This window comes from Cervus canadensis, chromosome X, assembly GCF_019320065.1.
Source record: "Cervus canadensis isolate Bull #8, Minnesota chromosome X, ASM1932006v1, whole genome shotgun sequence".
Classification (NCBI taxonomy): domain Eukaryota; kingdom Metazoa; phylum Chordata; class Mammalia; order Artiodactyla; family Cervidae; genus Cervus; species Cervus canadensis.
In genome coordinates this window covers 37,253,128-37,269,690 of record NC_057419.1, presented here as the reverse complement: position 1 = coordinate 37,269,690, position 16,563 = coordinate 37,253,128, and the positions used below count along the sequence as shown (strand labels likewise).

The following is a 16,563-nucleotide window of genomic DNA, read 5'->3' as shown; positions in this document are numbered from 1 at the left end:
CTATATTCCCTCATGCTGTCATTGGTGGTACTGACGTGTGGTGTGGGATGGGAAAACATGCAGAAATAATACATGTGTCATTGTGCAGCAGCAAGCAGGAAGGAATGTGAGAATACTGTAGACTCCCACTGGGGCAGAAATCTGGTGTCATGTGTTGCTGAACAGCTGCAGGAAAATTTGTCTGGACCCTTGGAGGCAGAGAGGTGGGTTCACCAGACGTTGGTTCTGAGTAACTTTTGAGAGCAAAGAGGTTGTACAGGAAACAGACATGGCACATCTAGAAGCTTGACCTTGGAGCCTTCATCTGCTTTCTTTGCCACCCCGTCCCCCTCCTGCTACCACCAGTTCCAGCTGTGGCAAGGAGAGAAGGGAAGCAGAAGGCCTCAGCCCCAGGGTACCAGGTTCCTCTGGGCCTGATGTGCTCACAGGTCCTGCTTAGGGCCACCAGAATGCTCAGGGCAGCTGTGTGGGCTGTAGCTCTGGGACAGAGGGAGCCCCCTGGGCCTATCCTAAAGGAAACAAGAGAGAATGGGGGTGGAGTGGGAGAGGCAAGGCAAAGGACCCATATAGGGGCTTTTATCTTTCAGATTCTGTAGGAATTTAAAAGACTATAAGAAACATAGAATCCATAACTTTGAACTCACCTAGAACCAGGTTCAAGCCCTCCTCTATTCCTACAAGGGTGGCCTTAAGCAAGTGATAATCTCTCCAAACCCAGTTTACTTCTCTCTATATATAGAGAGTCATGTGAAGAGTGTGAAGAGTCATGTGTGAAGAGTCATGAGGTGATGTTTGTATGGGGCCTGGCCCATATTTCAAAACATGGGAGCTGTAAGTTTTCTAATGATGTAGTTGAGCAATAAGTTATCATATTGATTATTATTTATTGTGGGCTTACTGTGGGTCAGACACTGTGCTAAACCACTTCAATCCATTCTCTCCTTAATCTTTCAAAGAAAGATAAAGAAATTGAGTTACAGAGAGGAAGAGTGACTCATTGACGCTCATCCAGCCAGTAAATGACATACAGCACATACAGCATGCAGAGCAGTTCCAGAGCCCACACTTCCAACCAGACCACCTGCCATGCATTCATCCCACTTCACACATGAGGAAACTTGAGGTTCAGGAGGCACTAACCTCAGAGACAGAGTTTAGGGCTTTAGATGTCTGGCTCTGATATTTCACGTGCTGTATATCCTTGAGCAAGTCACTTAACCTCTCTGAGCTTCAGTTTGCTGATTTAGAAAATGTCCAAGACCAAAGCTTCTGGCAGCCTGTACAGTGAGCAGTATCCTGTGGGAGAAGGTGGAGGGGATGAAGCTCAGAATCTTCCAAAGACAGAGCATGAGAAGAAATGGATGTGACTGACTTTATGAAGTGGAGGCATGTCTGAAGTGGAAGCTTGCCAGAGTGAACGTGCCCGGCTCACACGATCCATTTACCAGAGAGCTTACATGGGCTGGGTTGGCAGGAATACGATCAGCTCAGCCAGCACCCACACAGTGAGCTGCAGTTGCTACCTAGGGGGCAGGAGGTGACCATGAACCCAGGCTGAGCACTACAGCACATTCCCTGGCTCCTTCTGGTTTCCAGAGTGTCAAGGAGCAGCCAAGCCTTGTTCCAGGAGTGGGGAGGAGAGTGAGGAAAAGGAACAGAGTGTTGCCTCTGCTTTGGAAGTTATAAATAAATCCATCTGGAAGTGTTTGGGGGCTGTGGGAGCCTAAGGCCAGCCCCTGCAATTCAGGCCATGTGGCACATATTTCCATTCACACCAGACCTCCCCCCACCCCGCCCCAGTCCCAGGAGACTGTCTGATTGGCTTTGTCTGTTTTGGCCTGAGCTGGGTAGGAACCTCTCAGGCCTCAACTCTGCTTCCAGACCCTGCCCCAATCCTTCTCTCCTCCCAGGCCAGCTCCAGCAAAACCATGTGTGAGAAAGTACTTTGAGAAGTTCACATGCTATTCGAGTGCTGCTTGAATGAATGAATGAATGAATTTCAATTCATCATTTAACTAGCAGTACATTCCACTCACTAGGAAGGGGCCCCATGGTAGTTATGGAAGGTGATGCATTATTGACTTTTAGCCTCTATCTCCGGGTCATCTTTATCCTACCCAACTAAGAGACAGGGGACAAAGGCACTGCACAAGTCTTGTTCATTTTTCTTTCCCCAGAACCAAGGGCAATGCTCAGTAGAGAACAAAATAGAATCCTTGCCCTCAACCGCGCTCATGGTCACAGTGTTTCTCAATGAGAGTACTACTGGCCCTTGGGGTGAGACAATTCTTTGCAGTGTGGGACACTCGTGTGCATTGCAGGATATTCAACATTGTGACTTCTGGCTTACTTAGCACCCCAGAGTCATTGTGACAACTAGAAATGCCTCTACACATTTTCAAATACTTCCAGGGCTGGGAGGACCCACCGCTAGCTGAGGGCCACCCCTGAAGGACTTGAGAGGACATGAGGGGAAGGAAGGTCATCCCCAAGGTGTGAACATGTTGAGTCTTCCAAGCCCACATGGAATTGGTGGTTTATAACTAGGAAATCAAATTTGCCCCAGAAACGTGTAAAATAATCTTTCAGTGGCTGAGTTAGGCCCCAGAAGCCCATAAGGTGGCTGAGGTCCATGGTTCTCCCAGACTGGCCTAGGGCTGAGGTACAGGCACCGCAATGACTGTTTTGAACATGCTGATGAGATGATGAGATGGTATTTTGAGAATGTTCAAAAATAGCCACTATCTGATCCGAGATGTAGGTTTGAAGTCAACCTCAAGATATATTTGGGATAAATTCACTTTGAAGTGGGAGTTCGGTTGAGATCAGCATTTACTAAGATCATCAAGGGACAAGGTATTGGGGAAGAGGTAGGTGAAGAGTGAATTCAGAACTAGAGACCAAAGCTAGAGAAATAGGCCCTGGGGACATCTCTGCCCTTTCATTTCCATTCCTAAGGTCAGCACCCTAGTTCAGGGCTTCCACTCATGCCAGGGCCATTGAAGCAGGCTCCTAACTGGCCTCTGCTTTTCCTCTGGTCTCTCTGTCTTCCAAAATTATCTTCTTAAAACATGGCTTTCTTCACATCCCTTCTCAGCATTCACCAGATCCAACCACCTCAGCCTTGTACCCTAAACCCCCTGCAGTCCCACTGCCCAGCAAGCTGGCTCTAGATTCTCCTTTAAGACTTGTTGGTACTCATTTCCTAGACCTTAACATCTGGCTACACAGAGTCTCAACCACACACTGACCTTCTATCCTTAACGCCACCTCCTCCCCTGAAATACCCTTTGAACCTCTCTCCATTTTGAAAAGTAAATTCATGCTTCAAGGCCAAGTTCAAGTCTCCCCTCTTTTGTAAAGCTTTCCTTGACCCCTCAGAGGCAAAGAGACACTTTTGCATCTCTGTACTCCCCTCTCCATCTCTTCATATACACCATGGGGCTTCTGTCTCTCCCACTAGACTGAGAGTTCCCTTAGGGCAGCAGCCATGTTTTGCTGTCATCCCATTACCCAGCCTAGTGTGAAGGGATGGGAAAGTGGGCTTCGGGATGAGCTGACAGGACAGTGCAAAGAGAAAATACAGTGGTTCCCCCCAAGCCTGACCATGGGTCCAGTTGAGCCACATTTTTTTTTTTTTCATTTCAGAATAGAGAAAAAATTTTTTTGGTACTAAGGCTGCCCTACTCCACATAGGGCTGTCTCTCTCTCTTTTTTTTAAAATTTATATAGATGTAGTTAAGATAGTGGAGTAGAAGGATGCCCACTCACCTTCTCCTGTGAGAACTCCAAAATTGCAACTAGCTGCTGAACAACCATCAACAGAAGAATGTTGGATCCCACCATATAAAGATACTCTGTGTCCAAAGGCAAAGGAGAAGCCTCAGTAAGACAGAAGGAGGGACAAAATTGTGTTTGGAATCAAACCTCATACCCACCAGAGACGCTCAGAGGGTGCAGACAAAACCTTGTGTGCACCAGGACCCAGGGACCCCACAAGAGACTGAGGCAGACCTGCCTTTGAGTGTTTCAGTGTCTCCTGCAGAGGCACAGGTCAGCAGTGTCCTTCCGCGGGGGCAGGGGCTCTGGCTGCAGCAGACCTGGGAGGCATGGCATGTGGCATAAGTCTTCTTGGAGGAGGTTGCCATTAGCCCCACCATAGAACTGCCAAGCAGATGCCCCACAAACTGCAGAACAATTATACCAAAGAAGTTCTCACACTGCTGCAAAACTACTAGGACCCACAACAGATTTCCCAACCTGGGGATCAAGCAAAGGGACTGAGAACTCCCAGGGAATTTGACTTTGAAGGCCAGTGGGAAATTTGATGATGGAACTTCCACAGGACTGGGGAAACAGACTTTTAGAGGGCACAATCAAAACCTTGTGTGCACCAGGAGCCAGGAGAAAGGAGCAGTGTCCCCACAAGAGACTAAGCCAGACTTGCCTGTGAGTGTCCAGGAGTCTCCAGTGGAGGTGTGGTTTGACAGTGGCCAGCTGCAGGATCAGGGGCACTGAATACAACAGTACTGGGAGCCACAGCATGCTGGCATAAGTCCTTTTGAAAGAGGTCACCATTACCGCCACTGCATCTGCCATAGTTTAAGCCTCAGGCCAAAGTACTGGGAGGGAACACAGCCACACCCATCAGCAGAAAATTGGATTACTGAGCATGGCCCCACCCATCAGAGCAAGACTCAGTTTGCCCCATAGCCAGTACCTCCCATCAGGAAGCTTCCACAAGCCTCTTATCCTTATCCATCAGAGGCCAGACAGAATGAAAACCACAATCACAGAAAACTAACCAAACTGATCACATGGATCACAGACATGTCTAAGTCAATGAAACTATGAGCTATGCCATGTAGGGCCACCCAAGAATGATGGGTCATGGTGGAGAGCTCTGACAAAATGTGGTCCACTGGAGAAGGGAATGGCAAACCACTTCAGCATTCTTGCCTTAAGAACCCCATGAAGGCAAAAGATATGACACTGAAAGATGAACTCCCCAGATCAGTAGGTGCCCAATATGCTACTGGAGAAGAGTGAAGAAATGGCTCCACAAGGAATGAAGAGGCTGAGCCAAAGCAGAAATAATGCCCAGTTGTGGCTGTGTCTGGTGGTAAAAATAAAGTCTGATGCTGTAAAGAGCAATATTGCATAGGAACTTAGAATGTTAGGTCCATGAATCAAGTTAAATTGGAAGTGGTCAAACAGGAGATGGCAAGAATGAACATCGACATTTTAGGAATCAGTGAACTAAAATGGACCGGAATGGGTGAATTTAATTCAGATGAACGTTTTATCTACTACTGTGGGCAAGAATCCCTTAGAAGAAATGGAGTAGCCATCAGAGTCAACGGAAGAGTCCAAAATGTAGTACTTGAATGCGATCTCAAACATGACAGAATGATGTTCGTTTCCAAGGCAAACCATTCAGTATCACAGTAATCCAAGTCTATGCCCCAACCACTAATGCTGAAGAAGCTGAAGTTGAGCAGTTCTATGAAGCCCTACGGGACCTTCTAGAACTAACACCAAAAAAAGATATCCTTTTTATCATAGGGGACTGGAATGCAAAAGTAGGAAGTCAAGAGATACCTGGAGTAACAGGCAAGTTTCCTCATGGAGTACAAAATGAAGCAGGGCAAAGGCTAACAGAGTTTTGCCAAGAGAATGCACTGGTCACAGCAATCATCCTCTTCCAACAACATAAGAGATGACTCTACACATGGACATCACCAATACTGAAATCAGACTGATTATATTCTTTGCAGCCGAAGATGGAGAGGCTCTATACAGTCAGCAAAAACAAGACCAGGACCTGACTGTGGCTCATATCATGAACCCCTTATTGCCAAATTCAGACTTAAATTGCAGAAAGTAGGGGAAATGACTAGGCCATTCAGGTTATGACCTAAGTCAAATCCCTTATGATTATACAGTAGAAGTGACAAATAGATTCAAGGCATTAGATCTGATAGACAGACTGCCTGGAGAATTATGGGCAGAGGTTTGTAACATTGTACTGGAGGCGGTGTTCAAAACCGTCCCCAAGAAGAAGAAATGAAAAAAAGGCAAAATGATTGTCTGAGGAGGCCTTACAAATAGCTGAGAAAAGAAGATAAGTGAAAGGCAAAGAGAAAAGGAAAGATATACCCATCTGAAAGCAGAGTGTCAAAGAATAGCAAGGAGAGATAAGAAAACCTTCTTAAATGAACAATGCAAAGAAATAGAGGAAAACAATAGAATGAGAAAGACTAGAGATCTCTTATGGAGAAGGCAATGGCAACCCACTCCAGTACTCTTGCCTGGAGAATTCCATGGATGGAGGAGCCTGGTGGGCTACAGTCCATGGGGTCGTGAAGAATCGAACACGACTGAGTGATTTCACTTTCACTTTTCACTTTCATGCATTGGAGAAGAAAATGGCAACCCACTCCAGTATTCTTGGCTGGAGAATCCCAGGGACGGAGGAGCCTGCTGGGCTGCCGTCTATGGGGTCGCACAGAGTTGGACACAACTGACTCGACTTAGCAGCAGCAGCAGCAGCAGAGATCTCTTAAAGAAAATTAGAGACACCAATGGAACATTTCATGAAAATATGAGCACAATAAAGGACAGAAATGGTATGGACCTAACAGAAGCTGAAGATATTAAGAAGAGGTAACAAGAATACACAGAAGAACTATACAAAAAACATTTTAATGACCCAGATAACCACGATGGTGTGATCACTCATCTAGAGTCAGAGATCCTGGAGTGTGAAGTCAAGTGGGCCTTAGGAAGCATCACTAGGCACAAAGGTAGTGGGGGTGATGGAATTCCAGTTGAGCTATTTCAAATCCTAAAAGATGATGCTGTGAAAGGCCTGCACTCAAAATGCCAGCAATGATGTTGTGGCCACAGGACTGGAAAAATGTCAGTTTTCATTCCAATCCCAAAGAAAGACAGTGCCAAAGAATCTTCAAATTACTGCACAATTGCACTCATTTCATATGCTAGCAAAGTAATGCTCAAAGTTCTCCAAGCTAGGCTTCAACAGTATGTGAACCGAAAACTTCCAAATGTTCAAGCAGGATTTAGAAGAGACAGAGGAGCCAGAAATCAAATTGTCAATATCCATTGGATCATAGAAAAAGCAAGAGACTTCCAGAAAAAAACATCTGCTTCATTGACTGTGTGGATCATAATAAACCGTGGAAAATTCTTCAAGAGATGGGAAAATAGACCACCTTACCTGCCTTCTGCAAAACCTATATGCAGATCAAGAAGCAACAGTTAGAACCGCACATGGAATAGTGGACTGGTTCAAAATTAGGAAAGAAGTCCATCAAGGTTGTATATTGCCATCCTGCTTATGTAACTTCTATGCAGAGTACACGATGTGAAATTCTGGGCTAGATGAAGCACAAGCTGGAATCAATATTGCCAGGAGAAATATCAATAACCTCAGATATGCAGATGACAACACCCTTTTGGCAGAAAGTGAAGAGGAACTAAAGAGCCTCTTGATGAAGGTGAAAGAGGAGAGTAAAAAAGCTGGCTTAAAGCTCAACATTCAAAAAACTAAGATCATGGCATCCAGTCCAGTCACTTCATGGTAAATAGATGGGGAAATAATTGAAACAGTGACATACTTTATTTTCTTGGGCTCCAAAATCATTGTGGACTGTGACTGCAGCCACAAAATTAAAAGACACTTGCTCCTTGGAAGAAAAGCTATGACCAACCTAGACAGCATATTGAAAAGTAGAGATATTCATTACTTTGCTGACAAAGTCAATTACTTTGCCGATATAGTCAAAGCTATGGTTTTTCCAATAGTCATGTATGATGTGAGAGTTGGATGATAAAGAAGACTAAGTGCCAAAGAATTGATGCTTTTGAACTGTGGTGTTGGCGAAGACTCTTGAGAGTCCCTTGGACTGCAAAAAGATCAAACCAGTCAATCCTAAAGGAAATCAGTCCTGAATATCATTGGAGGACTGGTGCTGAAGCTGAAGCTCCAAGTCTTTAGCCAACTGATGCAAAGAGCTGACTCATTAGAAAAGACCCTGATGCTGGGAAAGGTTGAAGGCAGGAGGAGAGGGGGACGGCAGAGGATGAGATGGTTAGATGGCATCACCAACTCGATGGACATGAGTTTGAGTAAGCTCCAGGAGATGATGATGGACAGGGAAGCCTGGTGTGCTGCAGTCCATGGGTCGCAAAGAGTCAGACACGACTGAGTGACTGAACAACAAATTTTTAATTGAAGAATAATTGCTTTACAATATTGTGTTGATTTCTGCCATACATCAACATGCATTGGCCATGACACACTTGAGTCACTTTTAACTGTTCTCTCCATGAGCACTGTCTTTGGATGAGGGTTAGTGAAAGAAGTAAGGGAGAGAAGGAAAAAGATGGAGAGCCAAGGTGTCGGGCAGGTAAAGGGAGTTGAATGGAGAAGAGAGGAGAGGTTGAAGTTATGAAAGAGGAGAGAGCCAAGGTCTGCACCAACAGCTTCCACACATAGGAATTCAAATAACCTGAAATGAAATAAGAAAAGATTTGGGATTCTAGAAATGAAAGCAGCTGCCTAGGCAGGTCATTTGAATGTATAGTTAATTAATAGGCGTTAGTGCCCTTCAGTGCCAAGCTGAGTATAGAAACCCGTCCTGCTGTGGTTAAATGCCAGCTGCCCAGGATGCCCGTTTAACAAAGAGCCAAAAAAAAAAAAGTATTGGCATGAAAGAGCCAGAGAATTCCTCAGATAGCTCTTCCTAAGGGCATCAGGGCTCACTGGAACCCCATAGTTGCCCCCTACCACTGGCCCTGCTCTTGCCAAAAATAAGTGGACAAGAGAAAAAGAAAACATGTAGTGAACAGCTAGTATCCCAGAGGCCACACTGGATACATTTTATGCATACAAGCTCTTTTGATCCTTAATGTAACTCTGTGAGTTAAGTATCATCTATATTTTACAGATTAGAAAGTTGAGGTCCTGGGAGGGTTAAGAATCTTACCCAAGGGTATACAACTTCAAAGTCCTGAATCTGAGATTCCAATGCAGGTCATCCCCTCCACGATTGGCATCAGTTTTCTCCCTGGTCTTGCTGACTTTGGCTGTGGGGCTGATCTCTGGATTGATTTATTTGAACGTAAACAAAATACCATCAATTTTCCCTGGCTCTGGAATGAATCTTCAGAATCATGTGCTGTTTTCCAGCTTCCAGCTGGGTGTCTTTGCCGGGTGTTCATGAATATGAAGCAATAGGCCTTATCCTGAACATCAACAGCATGCATTCAAAAATACCAGGCTGCTTTTCTTCCCAGAAGACACTTCAGGCTGGGAGCTTTTAGCCTATGGAGCTGAGTTTTTTATTTTCTCTCCCTCCCACTGATCTGCCAGTAATCTGGTTGATAGCTGCTAGGCAAAATTTAAAATCCTTATCAAAATCATGGTACCTTTACTTGTTTAGTTTCCTCAGTCCCTACCCTGATATTAAGTCAGTGTTACACATACTTCCCTAATAAAATGTTGATGATAAAACAAGGTTTAACAAGTGTTTCAAGCTTTAAAACATCATGGTAACTTTGAGATATTGCCCTCACTGTTCTGACTATCCCTAGGACCCATCCCTATCAGCTCAATGGTTGATGGATGCCATCTGTCTGCTGCCAACCTGTGAGTGATGGTAGGCAGAGGACAGGAGGTAGGAACAGAACAGGTTTGACAATGTTTCCCAAAATTCTGATGTGACATGGTTAGGCCAACTCACAGAGGAGCCAGTGGAGGTAAAGAGGCTGGACCCAAATCAGGGTCCAAAATGGCATGCAGTGTAAACCCTATGGAGTTGTGGCTTTAAGGTGGGGTAGGTTGGTTGGAAAGTCTGTGATGATATTTTTATGGAATTGTTCTGGAGTCAGGTACACTCTGGGAACCTTTGGGGTTAGGCCTTTGGTCTAGAGTTGTGTGTCCTGCTCAAGTAGTGAGGGAGTAGGATTATTGTGCTGTATGCACGGCCTTCTGAAATCTCATGGAATAACAGAATTTTCAGTAATATGCAGTGACAAGCAGGTGACAAGTCTCTGATCTTGGGTTTGGGCTTTCACTCTGGTCATTTTAATGAACAGGATTCTTCTGCATCACATTCAAAATCTACTTGGAATCCAATCACTTTTTACCATCTATGTTGCCTCCATCTAGTCCAAGCCATCATCCTCTCTTGCCTGTCACTGGTCTCCTAAATGATGCCATTAAAACATAGTCTGTGTCAATCTTTTGCTCAACAAACATCTTCTAATTTTTCCCCATCTCACTCATATTAAAAGCCAAAGACTTTAGAATAGCCTTCAAGGCCCTCAGAATCTGCCCCTCCCTTACCTCCCTGACTTATCTACTCCAAATCCCTCCGTCACCTCCCTCATCCCAGCCACACTAGTCTCCTGATCATTCTTTATGCTTTCCAGGCACATTAATGTATTGTGCTTGCTTTTCCTTCTGCATGGAATGCTTTTCCCCAGCGCATCAGTCAGGATGCTGGGAGAGAGTGGTTATGGGAACTGCAGAAAGTTGCTGTCTAAAGAAGGCCACCTGAGAGGAGCTGAGGTCTTTGGTGGAGGGATGCAGCCAACCCGTGATGAACCTAAACAACGAGAGATTATGAAAAATCTCATTTTCTCTTTCCTTCTGATCTCCTTGCAGGTGCCTCCCATTGGTCAAACCTAACCCGAAGCCAGAGGGCGAGGGAACCTGTCAATGCAGTCCATACAGGTCAGCCTACCAGGGCACAAAGTTGGGTGGAGAAGGGTGGACAAAATCTGAAGGGGGAAATTAAAAATGTCCACAACCTCTGGATATCTTTGTAGCTGGCTCCCTCACTTCCTCCAGCTTTCCACTGAAATGTTACCTTCTCAGTGAAGACTTCTCTGGCCACCATTTCTAAAATTTCAACCCCCAGCAGTCAATACCTTACATCCTTCTTTCATGCTATTGATAACATTTTTGTATAGCACTTAATACCACCTAACATATAATTTATTTATCTTGCCTATCATCTGCTCCCCCACTAGAATGGGAGCCTCATAAAGGCAGGGACTTTGCTTGATTCACTGCTATTATCACTGCCTAGAATACTATACAGTAGGTGCTCAGTGAATATCTGGTCAATGAATGAATGCACTCTCAGAAGCCACCCTAGGGTGAGTCTGCTCTCAGCCAGGCACAGCTAGGGGTAGTTGTTCAATTGTTATTCATGCCTGCTGCTCTCAGTTTCCTTCAAAGAGGCTTACTGCTGCCACATTTTCAAATCAGAGGGTAGGGAGGTCTTTGGTGCCCTCAGCTTTGAAACTTGCATGACAGCTTTTCAACTAGAATCATGGAAACTGCTGTTTCACTGATTAGCATGGCTGAACTTTGCGTGTTTCTAAGTCGTCAGCAGCAGTGGGTAGGTTCACAGTCATGGGGACATTGGCCCTTCCAGGTGGTACTTCCATACATCAATGGTAGTGCTAGTGGGCCTGATTCCAAGTAAAGTGGACCCAGGAGGCACTTCCTTGAGGCTCAAGGGCAGGGGGATATGAGCCGGGCCCTCTGGCTATACTGGTGGTGAAATATGGGTAGGTCAGATCAGGACAAGCAAAACAGGTTTGAATTCCTAGTACACTGTTGCTGTGTCCAGGATAATGTTTTTACTATACAAGTGGCATATGAAGATATTTTCATTGTAAAAAAAAAAATGAAACAATCCAGCTACAGTTAAAACCCTCTTCCTTTCCCAACTCTGCTCCCCAGAGGTAACAACCACTGTCATCAGCGAAGAGTACTCTCTTCTAAATCTTTTTCTATGTATACATAGTTTGGTTGTATGTGGGTATTTAAAAATAAATAGTATACTGTATACACTGTATACACTGATCTTTAACTTGCTTTATTTCACTTAACAATGTATCTTGGAAACCTTACCATGTCAGGACACATGGATCTAATTCATTTTTTTTAGTTAATTAAGCTTTTTATTTTGATGTAATTGTAGATTCACATGTAGCTTGGAAATAATAGAGAGGTCTCATATACCCATCACCCAGTTTTCCTCAATGGCAACCTCTTGCAACACTATAGTACAATATCACCTGCAGGATAGTAACATTGATACAGTCAAGATACAGAAAATTTTCATCACCACAAGAATCCTTCGAGTTGCCCTTTCATGCTGCTGCTGTTGCTGCTAAGTCGCTTCAGTTTTGTCTGACTCTGTGTGACCCCATAGATGGCAGCCCACCAGGCTCCACCGTCCCTGGGATTCTCCAGGCAAAACACTGGAGTGGGTTGCCATTGCCTTCTCCGCTTGCCCTTTCATAGCTACCCCCAATTTTCATCCTACCCTTCACCTCCTCCTTAACCCCTGGCAACCACCAATCTACTCTCCATTTCTAAACTTAAGTCTTCTCAATAATGGTATGTAAATAAAATCATCCAGAATGTAACCTTTTGGAATTGTTTGGTTTTTCAGTCAATATAATTATCTGGAGATTTATCCAGGTGGTTGTATGTATCGGTATCCTGTTTCTTTTAATTGCTGGGTAGTTTTCCATGGCTTGGATGTAGAGAAATAGTTTATCCACTTGCCTGTTGAAGGACATGTGGATTATTTCCAATTTGGGGCTATTACAAATGAAGCTGCTGTGAACAATCATGTAACAGGATTTTATGTGAACAGAAGTTTTCATTTCTCTGGGATAAATGTCCAAGAGTGCAATTGCTGGGTCATATGGTTCAGGAGTTGCAAGTTTAGCTTTTAAAATAACTTGCCAAACTGTTTCATAGAACAGCCATACTATTTTACATTCCCATCAGCAATATATGAATGATCCAGTTTTTTGGCATCTTCTCAAACATTTGGTGTGGTCATTTTTTAAAAAAAAGTTAGTCATTCTGATAGATATGTAGTGGTATCTTATGGTGGTTTTAATTTTCATATCCCTAATGGCAAGTGATAGAACATCTTTTCATGTGCTTATTTGCCATCCATATATCCTTTTCAATGAATTATCTGTTTGTGTCATGGTTTGATTGTCATATACAAAATCTGGCCTATATGCCTAGCTCTAGATTCCAAATGTTTTCTTTTCTCTAAACATTTTATAGTTTTACATTTTTCATTTAAGTTCATGATGCATTTTCCAGCTTTATTGAGATATAATTGGCATATAATATGGTGTAAGTTTAAGGTGTACAACATGATGATTTGATGTATATATATATATATATACACATATATATATATATATTCAAAGTAATTACCAAAATAAGGTTAGTTTGGTTTGAAGGGGGGTTGTTTGTTTTTTATTTTTTTATTTTGGCTTCACTGGGTCTTTGTTGCGGCACAGGGGCTTCTTCAGTTGCAGCACACAGACTTCTCTTGTCGTGACACAAGGGCTTCTCATTGTGGTGCAGGACTTCTCTAGTTGTGGCGCATAGGCTTCTCTTATTGTGGAGCATGGACTCTAGAGCACATGGGCTCAGCAGCTGTGGTATGTGGGCTTCTGTAGTTGCAGGGCAGGGGCTCTTCATTTGTAGTATGAGGACTTGGTTGACCTGTGGCATTTGGGATCTTAGTTCCCCAGCCAGGGATGGAGCCCACATCCCCTGCATTGAAAGGCATATTCTTAATCACTCGACCAGCAGGGAATTCCCAAGGTTAGTTTGCATTTAAGTTGATGAATTTTAAGTGATGCATTTTAAGTTGATTTTTTTAAATTTTGACAGGAATTGCACCAAACCTGTATATAAATATGGGGAGAATTGACATCTTTACTGGTGAAGGAAATGGCAACCAACTCCAGTATTCTTGCCTAGAAAATTTCATTGACAGAGGAGCCTGGTGGGCTCCATGGGGTCGCAAAGAGTCGAACATGACTGAGCGACTGAGCACACATGCATGATGTCCATTACTATGTTGAGTCTTCTAATTCATGAACACAGTATATTTCTCAATTTATTTAGATCTTCTTTGAATTCTTTCATCATCATTTTATAGTTTTGAGTGTACAATTCCTATCAAGTTTTGTTATATTTTACACTTAAGCACTTAAGCATTTTATCTTGAGAAATTGTGCATGTTATGGTATTTTTACATTTTGGCATCCATTTGTTCATTGCTAGTATATAGAAATATGATTTATTTCCATATGCTTATCTTGTATCCTGCAACCTTGCCAAACTTAACTTATTAGTTCTAGGAACTGTTTTATGGTTTGTTGGAATTTTCTTCATACACTATCAGTTTATCTCCAAATAGGGACAGTTTTATTTCTTCCTTTTCAATCTGTATGCATTTCATTTCCTCTCCTTGCCTGATTATACTGGCTAGAACTTTCAGCATTGTGTGGAATTAGAGTGGTGAGGGCAGACATTCTTGCCTTGTTCACAATCTGAGGAGAAAAGCATTCAGTCTTTCACCATTAAGTTTAGTGTTAGCTGTGTTTTGTGGCTGCTCTCTTTCAAGTTGAGAAAATTCCTTTCTTTTCTTATTACTGAGGGTGTTGTTTTTTCTTTTTTATCATTGGCGTTTTTATAATTGGTGTTGGATTTTTGTGAAGTGTTTTTTTCTGCATTGATTTACATAATCATGTGATTGTTCTTTAGTCTATTAATATTGTGTATTGCATTGATTTATTTTCAGATATTGAAACCATCTTGCATCTCTGGAATAGCCTTCATTTGATAATAGTGTATAATTCTTATTACTGAATTCTATTTACTAATGTTGTGTTTAGGAGTTTTACTTCTATTTTCATGAGAGATGTTGGTCTGTAGTTTTCACTTTTGTTGTGTGACTGTCATCTGGTTTTGGTATCAAGATAATATAAGCTTCATAAAATTATTTGGGAAGTATTTTCTCCTCTTCTGTTTTCTAGAAAAGATTGCATAGAATTGGTGTTAATTCTTTAAAGATTTGGTAGAATTCTCCAGTGCAACCATAGGACCTGGGTATTTGTCTTCTGGGAGTTTTAAAATTATGAACTCGATTTTCTTAATAGTGCCAGGGCTATTCAAATCATCTATTTCCTATTGAGTGAGTTTGGGGCATTTGTGTTTTTTAAGGAATTGGTAAGTTTCATCAAAATTGTCAGAGTGTGTAGAGTTGTCCTTAGTATTTATTCCTTTTGATGTCAAAGTGATTGATACTCATTTTGTTCCCGATATTAACAACATGCGTTTTCTCTTTTTCCCCCTCCCTTTGTCTTACTGGAGTTTGTCAGTTTTACTGATCTTTGTTTCATTGATTTATCTAATTGTTTTCCTGTTTTCAATTTTATTGATTTCTGCTCTTAGTTTAATTTCCTTTCTTCTGGGTTTATCTTGCTCTTCTTTTTCTAGTTTCTTGAGGTAGGAACATAGATTATTGATTTGAGGCTTTTTCTCTTTTCTATAAATTTCCCTTTAAACACTGCTTTAATTGCATACCACAGATTTTGCTATGTTGTATTTTCATTATGTTTAATGTATTTTTAAAATTCCTCTTGAGATTTCATCTTTGACCCATGGATTATTTAGAAATGTGCTGTTTGGTTTCCAAGTGTTTAGATATTTTCCTGTTATCTTTCTGCTATTATTGATTTCTAGTTTGATTCCATTGTGGTCACAGAATACATTTCATTTTATTTCAGTTGTTTTTTAGTTGGTTAAGGCTTGTTTTATGGCACAGGATATGGTGTAACATAGCTTCTTCTATGGGCACTTGAAAAACATGTCTAGTCTTTGTTGGATGGAGTGTTCTATAAATATTAAATTAGAAACCATTTGTTGAGGGCATTGTTGAGTTCTTCTGTATCCTTGCTGATTTTCTGTCTAAGTAGGTCCATCCCAGCTCCCCACTCAGCCTTCTTTGACATTCACCCCAGCAGGGAGGTTACACCTGATCACAGTTTAGGAAGGGTGAAAGTCTGTGTTCTTAACCCTTTATTTGCAGGTGGGTTTGAGAATGGACCACATTTTTTTCCTGGGATGTTTGGCTGGAACAGAGGAGTTATTGTCTAAACTCTTCTGTGTGGCTAGTCTACCTCCTTTTCTGGTCCTTTGGTTAGAGAGACAGCCTTGCTTTGGTTTTTTGTCTGTTCCCATTGGTGTTTCCATGTTTCAAGTTTTTTGAGCTCTAACTCTGGGATACATGAGACAAAACAAATCCAGGGAACTTACCACCTTGTCATTCCTCAAGTCTTGAGGTCTCTCTGGTGTCCCTTCTCTCTCCACCTTTCAGAGTCTTTTTGTATCTGTTTTATGTATAATGTTCAGGAGTTTCAGTTGTACTTAGGTTATTTCTAATTTATTTATTTTTATTGAAGGATAGTTGCTTTACAGAATTTTGTTGTTTTCTGTCAAACCTCAACATGAATCAGCCATAGGTATACATATATCCCCTCCCTTTTGAACTTCCCTCCCATCTCCCTCCCACCCCACCCCTCTAGGTTGATACAGAGCCCTGTTTGAGTTTCCTGAGCCATACAGCAAATTCCCATTGGCTAACTATTTTACATATGGTAATATAAGTTTTCATGTTACTCTTTCCATAC

The 16,563-nt window shown here is 42.5% G+C and overlaps 1 protein-coding gene across 11 annotated transcripts in view; it reads left to right on the top strand.

Moving 5' to 3' along the window:
• The window catches only part of NHSL2 (NHS like 2), a 302,146-nt gene that overhangs the window by 124,495 nt on the left and 161,088 nt on the right, over positions 1–16,563 (top strand). For 9 of the 11 annotated variants that reach the window (XM_043459319.1, XM_043459328.1, XM_043459326.1 and 6 more), the window contains exon 2: positions 10,694–10,762. The exons of the other annotated variants lie outside the window; for them this stretch is intronic. In XM_043459319.1, coding sequence (XP_043315254.1) covers positions 10,694–10,762 — 69 coding nt within the window. The remainder of the gene's footprint in view (positions 1–10,693; positions 10,763–16,563) is intronic. 11 annotated transcript variants of the gene reach the window in all.